The sequence below is a fragment of the Bos indicus genome, chromosome 20 (assembly GCF_029378745.1).
Source record: "Bos indicus isolate NIAB-ARS_2022 breed Sahiwal x Tharparkar chromosome 20, NIAB-ARS_B.indTharparkar_mat_pri_1.0, whole genome shotgun sequence".
NCBI lineage: Eukaryota > Metazoa > Chordata > Mammalia > Artiodactyla > Bovidae > Bos > Bos indicus.
Genome location: NC_091779.1, coordinates 33,621,873 through 33,645,531, shown reverse-complemented (window position 1 = coordinate 33,645,531; position 23,659 = coordinate 33,621,873). Strand labels below are relative to the sequence as shown.

At 40.4% G+C, this 23,659-nt stretch overlaps 1 protein-coding gene across 5 annotated transcripts in view; it reads right to left on the bottom strand.

The window, feature by feature from the left end:
* The window catches only part of TTC33 (tetratricopeptide repeat domain 33), a 30,108-nt gene extending 7,111 nt beyond the window's left edge, over positions 1-22,997 (bottom strand). The window contains exons 1-4 of one of the 5 annotated variants that reach the window (XM_019982783.2): positions 22,728-22,997; positions 19,401-19,631; positions 3,181-3,262; positions 830-961 (exon numbers count right to left, since the gene is read on the bottom strand). In XM_019982783.2, the coding sequence (XP_019838342.1) occupies positions 830-961; positions 3,181-3,262; positions 19,401-19,621 (435 nt within the window). In that variant the 5' untranslated portion in view covers positions 19,622-19,631; positions 22,728-22,997. The other 4 variants (XM_019982785.2, XM_019982784.2, XM_019982782.2 and 1 more) reach the window with 4 other exon arrangements.
* Positions 22,998-23,659: the final 662 nt, after the last annotated feature.

Below are 23,659 nucleotides of genomic sequence, written 5' to 3'. Positions count from 1 at the left end.
CCATTACTAGTAATGTTAAAACAACTTCTTTGGGATATTTTGCTTGTTTTGTTTTCAACTATAAAAGTCTAATAAAAGTATGAAAAATTTTAATTTACTTGATGACACAGAGGAAATCTGGCACCACTATATTAGATTTGCAAACACCTGTTAGGAAATTAGCTGTTAGGTATATGTAGTTCGGTCAAAACAAAAATGAAAAGAAGACAATGCTCACAGCCAACTCTGACCTACTGAGCCTTTGCTACATACAAGGTATAGTCCAGATAAGGTGAGAAATTCATTAAGTACCAGTTTATAGTAAACTTTATACAATGAATACTTCAATTTCATAAGCTTCTACCCTCTTCCATTTCTCTGCTCACCAATCTTAGCAACTTTTCAGTCTAAAGTATTTATCACCATTATTCTTCCGTATTCTACTTTCTTCCTTCTTCAACACAATCTTTTAGTGGTTTTGTCTCCATAGTGCTACTGATATCACTTTTTAATGGGGGTAAACTGAGTGATGCAATGAACTAATCTAAAAGTTATTTTATATTTAAATAAGGTTTACCAAATGCCAACATTTATTGTTGTTGTTTTTTTTAATTCCCATGATGCCAAATACCTGAAAAATATTCTGATCCTGATATACTGTAACTGACATTTGTAATGGAAAAAAGATGATCAGTAATAAGCGAGCAGTGTTTATGGGTTAATACCTTTAAAAGGTTACTTGCTATTTACCTTTTGTGTAGATCTGATAAACGACTATTTACTTTTGGTTCAACTGATCAAAAACATGTCAAAATAAAACGTCATCACTGTAATAATCTGACTTCCTTACCAAGACTATCTCTCCTAATCCAAGTTGAGCACGCCCCAAAGTCTGCCAAGATTCCCATGAATGTGGATTTCTCTGGACAGCCATTTCTGCAGCATGAACTGCTGGGAACATTTCATGAAGAGACATTAGGACCTATGGCCAAAAAAGAAGAAACCCATCAGTAACATTCATAAATTAGCAAACTAAAAACTAAACAAAAAAAAATAGACAGTCATATATAAACAACTCTCCATTTTTGAAAATACATTTTTAGTCTGGAAAATAAAACATTTTCGTGGTTTTAACCCTCACCTCTGCTGCTGCTGCTGCTGCTACTGCTGCTAAGTCACTTCAGTCGTGTCCGACTCTGTGTGACCCCATAGACGGGAGCCCACCAGGCTCTCCCGTCCCTGGGATTCTCCAGGCAAGAACACTGGAGTGGGTTGCCATTTCCTTCTCCAATGCATGAAAAGTGAAAGTGAAGTCGCTCAGTTGTGTCCGACTCCTAGCGACCCCATGGACTGCAGCCTACCAGGCTCCTCCATCCATGGGATTTCCCAGGCAAGAGTACTACTCAGGGTTAAAAGTTATATTCTTCTTATTCCTGAAATAATTATGAAAAATATATTCTCTTTGCAACTGTTGAACCCTACTGCATGCATACATGCTAAGCTGCTTCAGTTGTGTCCAACTCTTTGCAACCCTATGGACTTTGTAACCCTATGGACTATAGCCCACCAGGCTTCTCTGTCCATGAAATTCTCCAGGCAAGAATACTGGAGAAGGTTGCCACTTCCTCCTCCAGAGGTTCTTTCCAACCAGGGATCAAACCCATGTCTCTTATGTCTCCTGCATTCACAGGCATGTTCTTTAACAATAGCGCCACCTGGAAAGCCCCAACTAAACCAGATAGCCATATTCTGGCCACGATGGCTCACAACTATTTGAACTCCAACTCCCCTTCTATTTACTCAACTTACAATGTGTTTTTTAGGGAACCCCAGGTCCTTCTGTCAAACTAGGTAAATTTAAATTTTGGTTCAACCACCCATCTTGTCCTACATGAACATTTTCCTGCTATAAAAATCATTTAAACACACCACCAGCCTGCCCACAATTAGGTTCTCCAAATCATACACACCAGAAAAATCAAGGCGTTCCAGGACCCTCTACTTCAATTTATGGGGAAGTGCTGGCTTTTATCTATAAAATTTTGACCATTTGCATTTCACAAGATTTACGACACTACCATTATCAAGTTCCAAATAAAACAACTCATTGCATACAGCTTGCCACAATCCTACCTTTAATATATACATGTTTAAGATTAAAAATTAAAGGCTTATCCAAATGAAGGTCCTCACAGCATTTCATTTAGTAGAAAATAATTTATTTGGGTTTTTCCTGGACAAATTAAAATCAGATCTGAAAAAGGATGTGCCCTATGTTTTGGATCATCATCTGAAAGACATGCTAGGTGGGCACATCAGGCTGAATTGCAACTATTCCATGCCAGAAGTATGTTAGCGCTCTGTATGAGATTTTAAAAGTCTCTTGAATAGTCTAATAGAAGTACTCCAGGAGAAGGCAATGGCACCCCACTCCAGTACTCTTGCCTGGAGGATCCCATGGACGGGGGAGCCTGGTGGGCTGCAGTCCATGGGGTTGCTGAGGGTCGGACACGACTGAGCGACTTCACTTTCACTTTTCACTTTCATGCATTGGAGAAGGAAATAGCAACCCACTCCAGTGTTCTTGCCTGGAGAATCCCAGGGACGGGGGAGCCTGGTGGGCTGCCGTCCATTGGGTCACACAGAGTCAGACACGACTGAAGCGACTTAGCAGCAGCAGCAGCAGCAGCAGAGGTTTTCTTTATGAACTTTCCCACAAAACATTAAAAATGTATTTATAAGTACAAATGTTATTTTTACACTATTAATAAACTGAGTCTATTCTGACCTTTTGCTATGGACCAGGCTGTTCTAAGAGAAATAACTTCATCCAGAATCCAATTCATCCTCATTCTGAAGAGACTGAGTTACTGTTAAGTCCACTACAATTAATTTCCAAGGAAAGCTAATACATTTCATCTATTTAAGAGATCACCAGTAACTTTTTAAAAGATACCCATCACTCATATCTTAAGCATAGTTAGGTTGAAATAAAAATTAGTTTCAATATTAAGGTAAACAAACTTCTAATTTGATGCATGAGGAAAGAGCCATAAATAATAAGGTGACATATGTTTTCCCCAAATAAACAAATTGTACTTAACAAAAGAAAATGGGAGGAAATATTCTTTTGGCTCATCACTGCTCACATCACAAACAGTGCAATTTCACAATGAAAGGGAAATTCTTCATAACCATTACCTGTGATTTCATCTCATACAGGGTAGCATCATTTGGGGTTAACTGTAGTGCTTCATCCCACTTCTGAATGGCCTCTCGGTATCTATAGTTGTTAAAGTTACATTAGTATTCTATTTTCAGTAAGTCTTTGAGAATACAAGACCAAATTTAAAGGTCAGAAAATAAGAAATAACTGTTTACCAAGAAATATCTCTATTCAATAACTGATAAGGATGATGTTACACAAGCAGAAAAATTTAAGAGATGAAGGGAAAGGACAGCAAATAACAAAATAGTTTTTTTAAAAAAGGACAGCAAAAGCAAAATATAAATTAAAAAAGACTGGAAATTTTCCCTGAAAATTTATTTTCTGGGCTAAGAAAGCACCACAGAATTTCTTTTTTTCTCTAATCTCGGTGTCTGCATATGTTGTCACTCATTTCAAATGGATTACAAAGGACTTCTCTCAAGAATTTATAATCCAGTTGCAACCCCTGACCCTACTGCAGCAATCTAGCTGACAGAGATGACAATTTAAGACGCTGCCAGGTCATTCTGTAAACATTCTTCAGTATTTAGTTTCTCTGTCTATAAGCTCCATGAGTCCAGGGATCGTATTTTATTTATCACTATCAATATACGGTAAGTTTATAAGATGTGGGTCATATGAATGAAAACCAGTATGGAGACAGTGATTTCCACCATCATCTTCTTTTCACTGATGTTCTCCCAGTCATGACTCTCTTCTGAGTCAACATCTCCACCTAGATTCCCTATAGACACCTCAGACTCAATATGCCCCAAACTGATCTTAGCATACTCCATACTAAATCTGCAGAATTATACATATATCCTTATGTATGTTTATACATATATCCTTATGGCTGATTTACACTGTTGTACAGCAGAAACCAATACAATACTGTAAAACAATTATCCTCCAATTTTATAAATCTGCAGAAATACAGCAGCATTTTCTTTTTTAAATAAAATTAAGGAAAGATTAAGTCCTACACATTATCCAAAGCAGTCATCCTCATAGCATTCTTCCCAAGCAGTTAACTCATGTATACTTTAATATTTCTAGGAGGACAAAGTTCAAATTAAGAGAATATTCTTCATTATAACAAGCTGAAACTTTCTGTACCTTTCCATCAATGCTACTCATCCTCTCTTCTAGAGCTAAACAGAAAATATATAATCCACCAGTTTTGATGGTGGATGGTGGGTGATCTAGGGAGGTTTTGGAGGAGAAAAAAATGCACACACGCACGCGCGCACACACACACACACATACACACTGGTCCCTGCTTCAGATCAATGAGACATTTCTGGAGTAGGGACCAAGCATCTGTATTTTTAAAAAGTTCCCTAGGTTATACTAGTAAAAACCAGGGTTGTGAACCACTGATAATCTCTCTCTTGGTATATTAAGCCCTACCACGTGCTGTCTTCTCCTGAATCACTTCCAGCTACCCTTCATTTCCTCTACGTATTCTTGCACATAATTTCCTAACTACTACGTGACCATAACAACCAAAAATGTGGGCTGACCTGCACTGATTTAAGCAGGGAGCAGAAAACTAAAGGCAGAATTAGGTAGAAAATACAAAGTTAAATAACATTAAAAAAGTAAAAACATTTTCACCATGCTATAGCATCCCTGTACTAGTAAATAATACAAATGGCAATACCATTTCCAAGGTCTCATGCCAGCGTGGCAAATCCTAGACTACATCTGCCACATAGCCAACTCCATGCCTAGCAGCAGGCGTGAGGGTGGACAGGGTGGCAGGGAACTTTAGAAAGTCTGCCTTAACTGCCATATGGGTTGTATCAATGGCTATTACTTCGTAGCAGCAGTCCACATACGAGGATAAGCTGAAGATTCACCCCACAATGGCTGGCAGTCTTTGTTTCTAGGCAAACCACATCTGAATATGCAGAAATGATGATGAGAACTACTATTAATATCTTCTATACTTATAGGGTCCCCTGCTGAGCTCTGAGAAGATATCTGTTTGAAGACTGTGTTTAACTCTGGGAGAAAGACCACTCGATTTTAGGAACTACTAATGATTTGAAGATAGACAGACCATCGTTCACCTCGTTTTATGACGCGCCTCCAATGCTCTGCTCCCCTGCCTCTCCCTGAGTATTTTCTCTGTAAGGCACGTCACAGCCTTCTTGGACTTAACAACAAACACTACAAAGCACCTCTGCACTACACTTGGGGGCCTTTTAAAACAGCAAAACCACCAAGAAAAAGCAAAAAATGTGGAAAACGTAACACGAAAGAGACCACAGAGAGGATGCTTGTTTTCACTGTGAGAGCTAAAATACAAAGGCAGAAGGAGTCTTTTGACTCAGCTGAGAACTCAGCTGGGAAAGCACCTGGAAACTCATTTGGGGCTTACAAATATATTTAAAATGAGCAAGTGAGCTCACAAATACAGAATCCATGAATGAAGACTGTATTTAAGAAGCAATGTTACAGCATTTTGTCAATGTCAAATAAAATGTCACTAAATACAAACGGTAATTACTTTTCACTAAAATTATGGTAGATTTCTATCATACAATTTTATGTGCTCATGCGGAAATACCAAAACAAATATAAAAGCTAGTCCTATACAGCTCTGCGCTTCATGTGTTTAGTTATGTCTGACTCTTTGCAGCCCCATGGACTACGGCCCTCCAGGCTCCTCCGCCCACAGAATTTTCCAGGCAAGAATACTGGAGTGGGGTGCCATTTCCTTCTCCAGGGGATCTTCCCAACCCAGGGATCAAACCCGCATCTCTTGCGACTCTTGCACTGACAGGCGGATTCTTTACCACTAGTGCCACCTGGGAAGTCCCTCCTATACAGACACATTTTAGTAAATCAGTAGCTAATGCAGGATTCATCACTTTATTTCCTTTTAAAACTCTATTATCAAGAACATTAAAGTTTTCACCTTATTTTATATTGTGTTCCTAATATTTATAATCATTGTTTTCCCAAAATGCTTAATGATAGAAGTAACTTTTCCAGCTTAGTTTATCAGAAGTGGCTTACCACTGTTAAGTATATAATTTTTGAAATTAGAGTTTGCTTCCTTGATTTTGGAAGAGCTTTTACAGAGAAACTATAAAGATGTTAAAAGTAGCTTTAGACAGATTTGACTGAAACGTGTATGATTTCCAATGCAGGTAGATCAGATTTCAAGTTTTAGATAATGCTCAATACACTAAATTAAGCCAAAACAAAAAAATTCTATAAATTATTTTGAGTTTTCCTGTCTAGAATTTAGAATAACATTCTGAAGAAATCAAGGAAAAAATAACGTATAGTTCCATATAATGAGCACTCATAGTAAAGAACCTAACTTCCCAAAACTTCAGGAAGGCTCAGAGAGAAAGAAAAATAAGGGAGTAAAAACAATGGAAGAGAAAAAGTATACTTCCTAACTACATATTCTCTCAAGACAGTCATACTGAAGGAGAGGGGATCTGGAACAGGAAGAAGTACTGAAATGATGCTCAGACTACAGTACATACTGTATAGAGATACAATATAAATATACTTTAAAAAGAAATGTTGAGGGACTTTCCTGGTGGTCCAGTGGTTAAGAATCCACCTGCCAAGGCAGGCAACACAGATTTGATCCCTGGTCCAGGAAGATCCACAAGCCGCAGAGAACTAAACCCACGCACCACAGCTACTGGGCCTGTGCTCTAGAGCCTCGTGTTCTGAAGCGAGCTGCAGTTTCTCAGCCCACACACCCTGCAGTCTATGCTCTGCACGGACAGAAGCCCCCGCAATGCAAAGCACACCACAACTCAAGAATCGCCTCTACTCACTGCAACTAGAGAAAGGCCGCTTGCAGCAACAAAGACCTAGCGCGGTCAAAAATACATAACATCAAGTAAAATTAAATTAAGCTAAAAATAAATTTAAAAAAAATTTTAAATAATTAGAAACGCTGGGTTGGCCAAAAAGTTCCTTCCTTTTTTCCCATAAAATCTCATGGGAAAACCCAAATGAACTTTTTGGCCAATCCAATACTAAACTGCTCTGAATTTTAGTCACCATTCTTTATTGAAACTATGTCATAAATAGTTTCAATATAAATAGTCATAAATAAAGTCACCAAACTTTACTGAAACTAAGTCATAATGTCTACTTTCAGTAATAATTTAAACTATCTACTTACACAAAAGAAGAAACAGGTCTTTAAAGGTTTCTAATTTATTAGAGACAAGAACTAATAATTTATAAAGGATCAATCCACTCTGGAAACAGGAAGGAGCTCTGAAATTACTTGGAGGTGCAAACACACTGAATAAAGATCATTTTCAAAAGCATATAAAAGCAATAATGCCAACTGCTAATTAGTAAAGGACATTTCTTAGTTATTGTATTGAACGCAGTTGCTCTATTCCACCCCTTGTGACACTAGACGATGAGAATTTTCTTAAAAACTTCTAAAAAGTCGTAATTTTAATATCAGATTCTTCCTTTAATATAAATTTTTTACTTCAGATACAAAAATTACTTAAAATATTTTACTATCTCTATTACTCCATTCATTTAGCTTACACATACATGTCACAAAATAAAATTCACTGGCAATTAATTCCAGTACAATTTGGATCCAATAAAAACATTCACAAATAAATGGGCTGGACTATAGCAAGTTTCTATACTTAAATGATGGAGAAGGCAATGGCATCCCACACCAGTACTCTTGCCTGGAAAATCCCATGGGTGGAGGAGCCTGGTGGGCTGCAGTCCATGGGGTCGCTAAGAGTCGGACACGACTGAGCGACTTCACTTTTCACTTTCACGCATTGGAGAAGGAAATGGCAACCCACTCCAGTGTTCTTGCCTGGAGAATCCCAGGGACGGGGGAGCCTGGTGGGCTGCCGTCTCTGGGGTTGCACAGAGTTGGACACAACTGAAGCAACTTAACAGCAGCAGCATACTTAAATGATAAATATGATAAAATCATAATAAAGGCAACAATAAAGAGTAATTCTCTTCACCTAGATGAACTCAATCACTTGTCTTCTCGCTCTCTTGGAGAAGCCTTCTGCTGAATACTGGCTCACGGTGTCTTTGTAAAACTATTTGAGGGGTGCTTCCCTAATGGCTCAGTAGTAAAGAATCCGTCTACCAAAGCAGGAGACAAGAATTCGATCCCTGATCCGGAAGATCCCACATGCCTTGGAGCATTTAAGCCTGTGCGCCACAACTGTCAAGACTGTTCTCTAGAACCTGCCTGTGACCCGCAATAAGAGAAGCCACCTCAATGAGAAGTCCATGCACAGCAATTAGAGTAGCCTCTGCTTGATGCAACTAGAGAAAAGCTCATCCAGCCAAAAATAAATAAATAAATAAATAAAAAAAACTATTTGAAACTTTACATTTATTTCCATGTTTATTTAAACTAAAAGCTCTATGTAGACAGTGTAATAGGTATTTTGTTCACCAAAGTATATGCAGCTGTAGCAACTATAGGATGAACTGGAACTCTATGGAAGGGGCCTGACCAGAAAATATCAGCCACTGCCTAATTCAAAACTGTAAATGGCGTAATTAGAAATGTAGTCTTAAGAGTCCTAATGACCAAAAACAAAAACCAAAAAGGAGTCCTAATGAATTTCAGTGCCATGTCTGACTCTTCGCACTCATGGACTGTGGCCTGCCAGGCTCCTCTTTCCATGGAATTCTTCAGGCAAGAACACTGGAGTGGGTAGACATTCCCTTCTCCAGGGGATGGATATTCCTGATCCAAGGATCGAATCCGGGTCTCCTGCACTGCAGGCAGATTCTTTATCATCTAAGCCACCAGGGAAGCCTGTATTTGGAGAACCTAGCAATGAAAATAAACCAAACTTTTGGGCTAAGGTAAATACATTATTTGAAAAATTAATCCCAGTGATCAATGAAGAATTTTCAGTTCATAAGATAAATGTAAAAATCCTAAATAAAGGATTAGCAATTAAATCCAGCAACTTAGTAAGGTATAAAACCACATGACCATGTAGGATACACTTCAGAAAACCATTGCAAAAGGTTTCATGAGATGATGGAGGAAAAGATTACATGACACTCAACAATGCTTACTATAATTTAATATCCATTTTTTATTATTTATAGCTATTATCTATATGATTTTTAACAAAAAAATACATACATCATTGAAGAAATTTAGTTCCTTGGTGCTGCTGCTGCTGCTGCTAAGTCGCTTCAGTCGTGTCCAACTCTATGCGACCCCTGAGACGGCAGCCCACCAGGCTCCCCTGTCCCTGGGATTCTCCAGGCAAGAACACTGGAGTGGGCTGCCATTTCCGTCTCCAATGCGTGCATGCATTCTAAGCCAGTTCAGTTGTGTCCAACTCTGTGCCACTCTACGGACAGCAGCCCACCAGGCTCCCCTGTCCCTGGGATTCTCCAGGCAAGAATACTGGAGTTAGGTTGCCATTTCCTTCTCCTCCTTGGTGCTATTATACACTAAATATTAATCATATTGACATTATCTCTAAAAGTATTAACTACATCACCCCAAAAAAGTGGCATATTATGAGTGATTATAAGCTTTTCTCTAACAATTCCAAATGTTATTATAGACACTATATGAAAAATTTTGGAAGTATGCTATGTTCTATCATCTTTCTCTTGAAAGTTAAATTATTCCTTCTTAATAATTCTTATACTCATAATTTTCTAATTTATAGTAGAGTAGTAAATTCCATAGGATTTAACAGTAGCAAGTTGATCTCTCCCAGTCTTAGCCTATCTGTCCAATCTTTTTTCTCGTACTCGCCACCACACCTCTGCTTCCCTCAGCTGTGTCTTTTTTTTTTTTTTTTTTTTTACTTTTTGGCCATGCCATGTGGCATCTTCCCAGACCAGGGATCAAACCCACACCCGCTGCGGTGGAAGTGCAAAGTCTTAACCACTGGACCACCAGAGAAGTTCCTAAGCTGCATCTCTGCCTCGTCTCTACCCACATATCTACCCTTAGTGTACAAATGTGCACATTAAGGTTCCCATTCCTCCCCCTCCTCACCTAGTCAAAGGCTCTCTGTCCTCTGAGACCAAGTAAAAATCCTCTTTTCTCATGAAAACCATGAGTACCATTTAACTGGCCACAAAGTCACACTTCTAAGTACTTTATGTTTTACTAAACACTTTCCATACAATTACCTAACACACCATTATTTTCATAGAAAGTTAATTCACTTAGTACTCACCAAGTTCTATAAGACTGGCATTATTTGTTCTCATTTTACTGAGACCATTGACCAGAGAGTAGTTACAGAAGTAGTCCAAAGACACATGAGAAACCAGGACTTGAAGCGCGCTCTTAGAACTACATGACCAATGCTTTCTCCAATGACCCCAATGTTGTTTTCATTTAATTTTTCTCTAATTCTTCCATGTATTTTTATCTTCTCTTTACTAATGAATTCAAGGACCAAAGGGTGGGTTTGCTTATATTCTCTACAACACCCAGAACATGGCTGGGCACAGAAAAGGTGCTAATATCACTGATTCTGCCTAACTAATTTGTCCTTTCCTTCTCCAAGAGAAGTCTTGGAAAGCAGCAGAGAGAAGCATGGAAGATAGCAAGAAGGGACAGGAGCTAGCATGCTTCCAAAACATTTAAACAAAAAGGAAAGAAGTAAAAACAAAATTCTACCCTAAGACAAAAGTAGCAGACACCTTAATTCTTTTTTGTTTCATCTCACCATTCTAGGTACAGAAATTACAAGAAATTCCCAAGACCAGGTGAATGGAAATATGGGTAGAAAGAAATCAAGAGATTAGAAGTAGGGGTATCTTAAGACTCTGAGAAGAGCCATTGTGGCTTTGGGGAAGGGTCTGGAGGCCAAGGTCAGCATAGTAATGGTCCATACAGTGAGTATTTCGGGCTTTGTGAGCCACAGTCTCTGACACAACTACTCAATCTGCTGTAGCACAAAATCAGTCACAGGCAATACACAAAGAAAAGTACCTGCTTGTGTCCCAATACAAGTTTATTTATAAAAGCAGACTTCGGTGTGCCAACCCCTACTCTAGTTGCCCTGTGTGTGCCAAGTCACTTCAGTCATGTCCAACTCTTTGCAACCCTATGGACTGCAGCCTGACAGGCTCCTCTGTCCATTGGATTCTCTCAGCAAGAATACTGGAGAGGGCTGCCATGCCTTCCCTCCAGGGGATCTTCCCAACCCAGGGGAAAAACCCCGTGTCTCTTATGTCTCCTGCACTGGCAGGTGGGTTCTTTACCACGAGCGCCACCTGGAAAGCCCCAACTTGATCCAACCACTGATAAACTTTGTCACTTTCAGTCCTAGTTTCTTCCTAACTCAAGCAAGGGCAGTCATCACCCCATGGGGGGCATTTATGGAGGACTTTTTGGTTGTCACTAAGGCTTGGAGACACTAGTGGCAAGAGGATCAAGGATTAGCAGCCTGCAAAGCAAAGGGCAATCATGCACAGGAGACTCTCCTGCCCAAAATGCCAACAGCATTATTCCTAAAAAGTCAGGATGGCTCTTCCCATCCACCCCCACAAAGCTGCTTATGCACTAAAGTTTAAGTCGTCCCAAAGTACAAAATAAACCAAGAAGTTTAACATGACACTGACCATCACTAGTTCTGTTTTCTCCTTTCATTAAGGCAGGCACGCATGTATGCCCACACATACAAAAACGCACACCTGCACACACAGGCACACAGATTTGAGGCAGAAAGAAAAATGTCCTCTTCCCCAGCCACATTGCTTTGATTTGGAAAACAGCCACTCCTGTTAGCAGAGGCACTGCCAGATGAAATGTGCACTGTTGCTAAAGGCACACATAGGTTTAAAGGAAAACTGAGCTGCTTTCCACTGGCTAAAGAGAGCCAAGAACTGATGGGCATTCACTTCACTACCATCAGCTTGTGGAATTCCCTCCCCTATCTCATTTCTCATTTCTCCTTTTGCTTTTTCTCATTTCTCCCCTTCTCCTGGCCTATGAATAAAAGGTGGTACCACCAAGCTCCTCCATTTTTGGATCACAGGAAACTTGGCACCTAATAAATCAATGGTCACTCATAAACTCTACAGCATATCTCTTAATTCAACTTCGGTTTGGAACAGATTGAACAGACATGGCCCTACTGCAGCTGCTGGATAGGAAGCATTAAAAGATAAAAACTTGCTTTAAAGTCACTATGGTTAATAAGTGTCCAAAGTCTGATTCAGCCAGTTTAAAGACAACCTTAACAGTATGCCACTGAACTAGCACAAAGAAGGAAGCAGAGTGAATAGTTCCAGGGACTGCCCAAGGGCTGGGTAAGATACGACCTGAGGTATAGGAACAGCTGGTGACCAAGCCAAGCAAATCAGCACACTTATTACCAGATAGAAATGTCACAGGGTTTAGCTACTTTGCTCCCAATTAGATTTGTAATTTGCTATAGCATCAAGTTTAATGAGCTATATAGTTACCAGCTTATTCATTTAGTAAGCATTTACTGAGCGCCAGAGCAGAAAACTACTGGGCCAGGTAGTATTCTAGGTACTGCGGATGCAGCATTCAACAAAATATAAAAGGACCTACCATTCTTCTCAAGTTTACATTCTAGAATGTACGTGTGTGGAAAGTCGGCACAAAAAGACAACAAATATAAATTAAAACATGGTTAAGTACCACGATGACAGACACACGGAGGGCTATGACAGGGGTGAGGAAAAGTCTCTCTGGGAAGGCATCTGAGCTGAGAGCTGAGTGACAGAAAGCGGCCAGCCAATGGAAAATCTGGAGAGGTTCATTCCAGACAAAGGAAAAGGCCAAGCGAGGCTTAAACACCCTATTTTTTTTTTTTTTTTGAGGCAAGAAAAGAAAACCAGCATGGCTGTAGGAGGAGGAGGAAAGAAGGGCACTGACAGGTAAGAGAAGTAGTCTGAAGCATGGTTATGGAACTAGTAGGTCATGGTTATGAGCGTAGATTTTCTTGTGTGAGGGATGGGGAATCCACAGTTTCCAAGCAATGCAGTCATGAATCGCTTTGCATTTTGAAAACATCAGTTGGGCCCAGCGGAGGAAAATTAACTGTAAGGGTGTAAGAGTGAGCACAGGGAGGCCTGTTAGGAGACTACCAGAGTAATCTAGGTAAGATGACAATAAACTAGACTAGGATGACAGCAATGAAAATAGAAGGGGGGATAAAAGTGATTCAGAATACATGAAAAAGTGAAATTGTCTCAACGTGGACCGGATAAGAGCAGTGAAAAAAGGAAAGGAATCCAGGATGATATGTTAGCCTGATGATACGAAGCCTAAGCTTACAGGCTAACTCTGTGGCAGATAGGATCCAAGGAAAGATTGAGGAAAAAAGAGAAAAGTGAGGCAGTTTGGGAGAATAAACACAAGGCATATGTTAAGCTGACAACAGCTTCAAAAACAAACACAGATGATTGTTAACCTTGGAGGACTTCTTCAGACACAGTGTGAAACCTCTTTGTACTGGAAACAGTCCAGTGGGGAATGGAGGAAAAAGAATTTATTTGCAGTCTCTCTCCCATATCCTGCCTCCCATTGATCAAAGTCAGTCCCACAAGGCTTTAACCCATTCACACTTCTGGGTATGTGACCCAGTCCCTCTGAAGCACCATAAGGTCCAACCTAGCCAGCATCAAGGTGTGATGGTCTTTGCATTATCAGCACCATACATGGCGGCTCTCTAGTCTGTTCTGACAGCAGCGTCTGCCTGGACCTTATGGTAATAAGAATAGTTGCAATAACCTATTATGAAAAATAATCTGAAAAAATATATATATATGTAACTGAATCACTTTGCTGTATACCTAAAACTGACACAATACTGTAAATCAACTACACATCAATTTTAAAAAAACTATCAAAAAAAAAAAAAAGAATATCATGAGCTTTCTCAAGGGCAGGGATCTGAGGGTGAGGGGGGCTGATTAGTTCTGGAATGGCACATCAACCAGCAGAGATGACTTCGCGCTTCCAGTTTGTTTGTTGTAGTTGCAAAGTCGTGCCCAACTCTGTGACCCCAAGGATGATAGCCCATCAGGCTCCTCTGTCCACATAATTTTTCAGGCAAGCATACTGGAGTGGGTTTTCATTTCCTTCTCCATGGGACCTTCCCCACCCAGGGATCGAACTCATATCTCCTACATTGCAGGTGAGTTCTTTACCGTCAAAAATTGTGAATCACTACATTGTACACCTATAACTTATATAATATTATACATCAACTATAGTTAAATTTTAAAAAGGGTAAAAAAGAGAGAGAGAAAAACAGATGATATCAAAACAAAAGGAGGGGAGACTTCCCTGGTAGGCTAGTGGCTAAGACTCCATGCTCCCAATGCAGGGCACCTGAGTTCAATCCCTAGTCAGGGAACTAAGATCCCATATGCCATAACTAAGACCTGGTGAAACCAAAAATTCATTAAACAGATTAAAAAAAAAAACCTTTTTAAAAAATGAGGGTGGTTTTAGGAACAAGATTCCTGAAAAGGCAAAAAGGGATGAGATAGGCCTTTGATAAAAGCAGGGGCACTTCATTACAACACAGTGAAAGTAAGTGGCCTTGATGCAGACACACTCAGACTGGAAGACGTGGGGTGAGAAAATAAAAGGCATTCTACACTGACTGCATCTATTCTCTTCTGCAGAATAAGAGGCAAGATCACTATCATTAAAAACATCCAGGCTGGCACTCAACAGAATGCATTTCACACAGCCAGGTCACCCTCAAGTTCACTTTGGTAGTACGCTTTTCTAGACAAGGAACAAAACTCATGGCAAATTATAAATTATTCCAGCTTTCCAAATATACACACTAATACAAGGAAAAATGAGACCACTCAGCTACACAATTAAATATCACCATCTAGTGGCTGAAACCTTAAAAGCCAGTGTATAAAAGTTTGAACCCATACTGTGATTCTTAAAAAGGTATGCATGGCCTGTGCATGCGTGTGTCCTGTGCAAGTGTGTGCGTGCTAAGTCATGCCCGACTTTTGTAGCCCGCCAGGCCACATGGAATTTTCCAGGCAAGGATACTGGAGTGGTTAAAAAAAAAAAAAAAAGAATACTGGAGTGGGTTGCCATTTCCTCCTCCAGGGGATCTTCCTGACCCAAGGACTGACTCCACATCTCCTGCATTGCAGGCAGATTCTTCACTGCTGAACCACCTTGGAAGTCTACGGTATGTCCTGGTTAGTATTAATTTGATAAAAAGATACTTGAACAAAATAATTGATAAAAAAAAATTTAATACTTCATGAAATGTATCAATCACATATAAAATCTTACATTATCTAAAGTATATTCACCAGTGCGTACTAGGTGCTATGTGGCATGCTAAGTGTTTATACATGGACTTGCTCTTTAATCCCCCAATAGTTTATGAGATAAATGTCACCTTCATTTTATATATAAGGAAACTATAAATTGACAAAGGATTAAGAATCTGCCCAAAATTTTTACAGTAAAAATGATAAAGTCAGCATCTGAATAGAATTAAAATGACTTCAAAATCCACACTCAAAACCACCAGACTTACTATACTGTCTCTGTAAGGCACCAGGGGCTTCCCAGGTGGCACAGTGGTGAAGAATCTGCCTGCCAGTGCAGGAGATGCAAGAGACGCAGGTTCAATTCCTGAGTTGGAAAGATCCCCTGGAGTAGGAAATGGCAACCCACTCCAGTATTCTTGTCTGGAAAATTCCATAGACAGAGGGGTCGCAAAGACTGAGGGACTGAGCACACACAATCATAAGGCACTAACATTATTTGGGCTTCAGTAGAAAAGTAAACCACTTTTCTGTTAGATGGAATCATGAAGACTACAAGGTAGAACTTCAAAATTTAAAAGCTATTCTGTTGCAAACCACATTTTCCTGAGAGTAGTTAATAGTTTGTTACTAATGAAGTAAACTGGACAGGGTAGAGTCTGTGATGCTCAAGAACTGTGCCTCCTTTGGAGGAAGAATGACATTAACACACTTGGATCATACATATTCAATGTACTCAGACAATTCCCTAAGTGCTAAATAAAACGAAATGAGAAAACCTGCAGGGTAAAAAAAATCTCAAGGAGGCAAAACAATGTATCCCAGGAAACTGAAGGAGCTCCCTCCTTTCCATCAACCTTCCCTCCCTCCTTCTCTAGCAATGCCTCCAGAGGCACCCCTACTTCTCTACACTCTTAGGATTATTACTCATTCCAGGTTCAAAGTTGTTTCATATTTTGTTACTTAATCCTTACCACCGTAGCTTTTGGGGAAAGGAATTGGACTCAGAAAAGAACAATAATTCTCAAGTGTCATATTCTCAGGCAGGAGGAAGACAGGAAAATTCTATTCCCAAAGGTCCTCTGTGGTTGGAATATGAAATAAAATATGTTCCCAGAATGGTGTTCCAATCTGGAGTTTAAAAATATATATTTCTATAGGTACAAGGTAATATATGGTAGTTAATCCACAAAACCTATTTAGCCACGATATACCATAACACAGCAGCCTTACAAATGTTCAGTAAATATCTACTGACTGGCCTTGTAAATGACACAAATTGTTCTAAGAGCTAAAGGTAGGGTACAAAAGTCTGTTTAGACAAAGTCCCTACATTACTGGAGCTTACATTTCTATAGAAGGCAAAGAAATATAAAGCACTAAATAAGTGAAAAATGTAACTTCAAAAAGGGAGAAATACTAAAAGAAAATTTAAAAAGCTGATGTGATTGTGGTTTTTCTTACTTTAAGTCATAAAATTACTTCTCACCATTGTTTACAAAATACAATGAAAAGGGTCTTATTGTTGCATACAGAGACCACAACCTAGTTTTCTCTCTTCAGGAGTGTGTACTGCAAACATTTTTGTATTTCTTTGCTCCAGCAATACCAACTTGGTAGAATCTTCCTAAACAGGTAAAACAATTTCATGAGTCTTTCTACTTCCATGTTCTGTCCCCACTTTCCTGAAATACTTCCCACCACTATTGGTTTGGCAAATACTACTCCTTCTTTGAAACCCAACTGAAGACTGAATTTATCTGTCAGAACTTCCTTGATATACACAGGTAGAATTGGTGGCTCTGATTTCCTGTGATTCTAAAATATTTTCTATGGACCTGTCTTACCGCACACACTACTCTAATTATTTGTATTCTTGTGCAGAAGGCAATGGCACCCCACTCCAGTACTCTTGCCTGGAAAATCCCACAGACGGAGCAGCCTGATGGGCTGCAGTCCATGGGGTCGCTAAGAGTCGGACACGACTGAGCAACTTCACTTTCACTTTTCACTTTCATCCATTGGAGAAGGAAATGGCAACCCAGTCCAGTGTTCTTGCCTGGAGAATCCCAGGGATGGGGGAGCCTGGTGGGCTGCCGTCTATGGGGTCACACAGAGTCGGACACGACTGAAGCCACTTAGCAGCAGCAGCATCTTATCAAAAGCTGAGCTCCTTAAAATTTATTAATATATCTTACCTCTCTTTGAATGTTTTTTAAAAGAAGGATGAATGGATGAATGGCTATTTGATGTTAGATTTTAATGATGACGTTACACATTTCTTAAAACTGAACACATTTTAAAGAAATTGGTACATCAATAAATGTCTAACACTGTTCATACACCTTGGTAAATCAACAAGCCTTACAGCACTTGAAATAACTGCCACCCTAACAACGAATTCACTTTCTGATCTCTCACCTTTGTAGAGATCAATTTAATGATTTTCTCTGAAACACAGATTTAGAAATATAAGTCATGAGTAAAGAAGTTTTTCAATCTTTTGTAAGGTTTATTTGATTAGCATTGCTTTCACCTAATCACAAAATAGACATTTAAAATTCTTTCTTTAAAAAAAAAGCTGATGTGATGGAAAACAAGGAAGTACAGGATGCTGTGTAGCCAGGGAGTGGTTTACTGAAAAGAGGACTTATGAGCAGAGATCTGAAGGACAAGACGATAAACATCAGAACACAGGAACTAACAGGTTTTCAGATAAGAGTCATGAGACAAAGGTGCATCAAGAACTGTCTTCAAAAACACAAGGAAGGACACTGTGGCTTAAAATGTACCGAAAATGATAGTGATTTAAGATGAAGTTGATGGGGAAAGGATTGAGTTCTAGTCTTTTAATTTAACTTTACTATTCTTCCTTATATTATTTCCTACTCCTCATATTACTTTCAATCATGTTGAATATTCTCTTAGATATTTTTAAACCATTATTTCTATTTTTTTGGCTTAGAGTAGCCAGATGACTCACAGAACTCAGATTCCTTTAATTCTGTTTAGTGATCCTTCAAAGCTGTGTATACAGTAATCCAAAAACATATGCTAAAGAGCTAAAATACTTAATTATCTCACAGTGCTCTCCATTCAAAATAAAACATCCTATCCAGCTGATTTCAGTGAAATGACTCAATGTTTTGACATGCAAGAAAAAAAAAAGCTATTTGTTTATCCACAAAGTTGATATCTCTCATCTACCACAGGAAATTCAGAGGGAATCCCATGGCAATAATTGAATGGCTCTTCCCTTCTACACACTAGTGTGGTCTAGAGAAAAAGATAAAAATGACAAAATTAATGAACTTTTAACAGGCATTTACAGGAATTTCTAAAGATGTTTTATGGATGTTCTCAAAATGATTTCATAAATGTGGAAAATTTACAGTTGATTTTCTTCTAAGATAGAATAGCCAATCTTGAGAAGTCCTACAAGAGAAAACTCTTTGTGCTTAAACATTACAAATGAGAATTCACCATCTAACATTAGGACACAAAGCTGTTAGTTGTCGCTGTCTTCCCTTCACTTTCAATTTGAGGTGCTAATATTTTATAGTTTAAGCATTACTTCATGTTTTACATTAAAATTCAATAAGATTACTCCCAGAATCAAAATAACATTCCTAGAAACAAAAAGGCTGGTTCCTCAACTTTGACTCAATTAAGACAAAAATGATAAACAAGGAATCTTTTATAATCATCCTTACCAATAGTGGGAAAAAAAGAAGAAAAAGAATAAAGAAAAGCATTTTTTAAAAGTGCTTCTTGTCAGCACTCCTACTTCTAATGTCTCAAACGCTTCAGCACCACAAAGGATATACCAGTCAGCGCCACCCAGGCCCGACTGTAGATCTCTGGATGATCTGAAGAGCGTTCCATCCTACCAAAGACCAAAGCCATCCTCTAAAAGAAAACTCTAAAAACATACCTTTTATTTTCAGCCAGAGTGGCTCCTTCATCCTTCAGCTGTTTGCTTTTCTCGGCACAGCCTTCAAGGAGACTTTCTTTCCTCCGTTTAACAGCATGAAGCCAGTTGCCTTCATCTTTCCCGACTGCATCCTTCTCATCAGCAGCTTCAGCTTCAAACTGCTGGGATGTGACCTTTGAGACCTTCTCACCGATCTTCCTTTTCCATCCAAAGGAAGCCATTCTGGAAAAACTACAAAGAGAGAGCTTTAAATTTCATACTTGGCCCTTTATAGAAGTATTCCAACAAACAGGTAAAGAAAGCATAAAAGGATAAGGCTGTCACCATTTTTTGGCCCCTAATTAAAAGAGCGGATCTAGGCGATAATCATCTATGGCTGCTAACATCCTAAAGTGAAAGTGAAAGTGTTAGTCACTCGTCATGTCTGACTCTGTGACCCCATGGACTACAGCCTGCCAGTTTCCTCTGTCCATGGGATTCTCCAGGCAAGAATACTGGGGTGGGTAGCCATTTCCTTCTCCAGGGGATCTTCCTAACTCAGGGATTGAACCCAGGTATCCTGGATTGCAGGCAGATTCTTTACTGCCTGAGCCACTAGGGAAGCCCAACACAGTAAAGAAAGACAAGTTCACAATATATATCTCTTGATGGAAGTGACACAGAAGCCTTGAAGTATTCCTGCCAAAATTAACACTAAATCACCTCATATCTCTACCAGTTTATAAAAAATAAGGGATACAGAGGAGAATGCTAAATAACATGTCTGACAAGACAGCAAGAAACAGAAATAAGGAAAAATAAAACTGGTTTCTTCAAGAAAAAAGGAAAAGTTGGGAGGTATCCCCTAGATTAAGAGAGACTTAAAAAACAAACCAAACACAACGTGTGGATCTTGTTTAGTTACAGAATCAAACAAGCCAATGGGGAGGAAAAATTTATGAAATAATAGGGCAGATCAGAACAATGCCTTCATATTTGATGATATTAAGAAATTCTTGCTTTTTCAGGTATAATAGTATTATGTTGACAAAAAGTATGCTCATCTTTTGGGAATACATATTAAAGTATTTTACATAAAATTACACATTGTTTCAAAGTAATAGCAGGAGTGATGAGTGTGATATAAGATATACAGATTAAAAGATTGCTATGGGTTGATAAGTGATCAAGTTAGGTGATGAGTACATGGAGTCTTTGTACTTTCTTCTCTCTTTGCATATATGTTTGAAATTTTCCATCATAAAAAGTTTTTGAAAAATTCAAAATTGGTTAATCAGAATGATAACAAATGTTAAACTGCTTTGTAAATCTGCAATAATAATACAAAATATAAGGGCTGAGTGAGCAAGCATAATTGATGGAACAAAGTTAAAGAAAACCCTGGAAGAATTCAACAAATATTTATTTGGAGGAGGGATTTACTGAGGGAGCAAGAACTCTTGCTAGTTACATGGAAAGGTTTATAGATACTGAGATACCTTTGGAATTGTAAATGAATTTTTATATGTTTGTATGCACCCTGCACAAGAGTCTCTAAGCTTTCATTCCATTCTTAAAGGAGCCTACAACCCCAAAGAGAGTATCAACTGACGGATCAACTATTGGGATAAGGAAAAGAATGGACCAGAGGTCTACACACAACTATCAGAGAATGGGCATTGTGGGAGTACCAGAGGGAGAGAAATGAAATAATAAGTTCCAGCACATACCAAGCTCTTCATCACCAATGCACACTGAAATAAAGTATAAGTAACCACTAGGATGAAAGAGACCAAAAAAAAAGTGTGGGTGGCTATGAGGTCACTAACATGGAAAGGCCCAAGACAATGGCAGATTTTGGAGAGGTAAGAAAATTGTGGGTCATGTGCCTAAGTCCTTAATGAAGTGTCAATAAACTACAGCAATCAAGAAATGTACTGGGTGGGACTTCCCTGGGGGTCCAGTGGTTGGGACTGCATGCTTCCACTGCAGGGGGCATGGGATCCATCCCTAGTTGGGGAACTAGGATCTCACATGCTGAGAAGGGAGGCCAGAAAACAACAACCACCCCAAAACAAACCAAAAAAGAATGCCTAGGCTGATAGGGGTAAACCACACACTTCCCACAGGAGCAGAGATTCTTAGAAAAGCCTGACGGAGTAATGGATTATAAACTATACTAGGGAATGAGGACAAAGCCAAATCCTCTTTCCAGACCCATGATAATAGGGGAGAATGAGTTTCCTATGTTTGAAGACTACTGCAAGTAACATAGGGAAAGAACAACAACAACAAAAAGCCTGAAAATGTAAGTGTGTTTACTATGAAACGGAAGTCCAGAAGTACAGAAAGAGAACATAAGGGATCGTTAGAAAGGTCTCACAAGGTATTAGAATAAGTCATGTCAAGAAGTCTTGCATTTACCACTGTCCCTAAAGGTGACAAGAATGAGGATGATTAAGTTTTCTGGGTTCAAGTTTCCATATCAGCAATGTGAGGGACGAAACAGTGTGTGTTAGCCATTCAGTCATGTCCAACTCTTTGCGACCCCATAGACTGCAGCCCGCCAGGCTCCTCTGAGCCTGGGGGTTCTCCAGGCAAAATACTGGAGTGGGTTGCCATTCCCTTCTCCAGGGGATCTTCCCGACCCTGGGATCGAACCCTGGTCTCCTTCATTGCAGGCGGATTCTTTACCACTGAGCCACCAGGGAAGGCAACATAGTGTGGGAACCCGAATAACACAGACATTTTACCCTGCCACAAGCTGGAGAACGCTTCTCTTCACTGCGTCGGAAAATGAAGCAACGATGGCGAGGAAACCGAAGAACACAAACAAGGAAGCAAAACAGCATCCTTCTGCGTATATGGATGTATTCGGAGTTGAGGGATTCCGCAAGAAACGATTTACCAGAACACGTTACCGCAAAAGAGAAACCAGTACTAGCGACTTCCCCTTATTTTGAAAACACACACACACAAAAACTGCGAAGTTCACAAGGGCTGCCCAGGACGTCACCCGCGAGTTCAGAGCCCCGCCCCAGACACGGGCCCCGTCCCCGGGGTGCAAAGTCAGCTACCTTCTGCTCCTCGCGCCCGGGGTGCGAGCACCAAGGAGGGCCTGAACCCCAAAACTGCTGGTCCCTAGAGACCAACCTTAGCGTCCCGGCTCTGCCACACCCGCGGTGGGCCTCAACTCCGAGTTCTGAAGCTCCTTACTCCCGTCACCCCAAGACCCACCAGCCTCGTTTTCCCCCACTTCCGCCGACTTCCACCACTGACCCGTAGCCTGTGTTACCCGAAGACCACTCCCCGGGTCCCCTGTTTACATTCCGCTTGCCCTTTACCCACCGGAAACGGAAATTATCGTGCCCCACCTCCTTCCCGCTTGCCGTAGGTGCCGGGTCTTCCAAGATAGTGGGGTGGTCGACCTAGGGCGTCCGAACCGTTCGGAGCAGCGAGCTGGGAAGAGGCGACTCAGTGCCTTTCATCCGCAATCCTTTCCCTGGGACTACAAGTCCCAGAAGTCACTGCGGCCGCCCCCACCCCATTATTACCCTCCGAAGCTGGTAGTCCGGGCCGCTCGGACCGGGCACGCCCTCTAGCGGCAGACGAGAGCATCGGAGCGCTGGTGCCCACAGCTCGGGAGCGAGGGAAACTACGTCTGCGCAGGCTGAGTGCGCGTGGAGAGGACTTCGCTGGTGGTATCGCGAGGCCAATCCAGTCAGCAGGTAGAGGGCGGAAAACGACTTCTGGGGAAATCGAGGGCATTGACACGCGGCCCTCCCTGAAGGAATTTACAACCTAGTTGAGATCAGCCAGGCGCTGAGGACAGAGGCAAACCCGACTATAAAAGTATATGAGGGTGGGGAGAGGACCAGGGAGGGCCCTAGATCAACTCGGGGGGATGGGTCGGCGGGCGAGGGCGGCCGAGGGGGCAAAAAGTTGGATGCAGCGTCCCTAAAGAAGAAAGAACTATGACCCGAAAGTAGCTGTTTTGAAAAATAAAGTGGGAACGTGTAACACAGGAAAGTGTGTAGGAAATTGAAAAATTGAGATTGTTTTCAGTGTTGTTGTGGTTTCATTTTTGTAGACCAAGTTTTCTCAACCTCAAGGGTGTAACGTTTCCAACTGGATCATTCTTTGAGGCAGCGGGAGGGTGGGGGTGGGGGGTGACTCCCCTGTACGCAGCAGGGTGTTCAGCAGTATCCCTGGGCACTAGATGCCATTAGTATCCACTACCACCCCACAGACTGGTTTCAGATAGGAAAAGGAGTACGTCA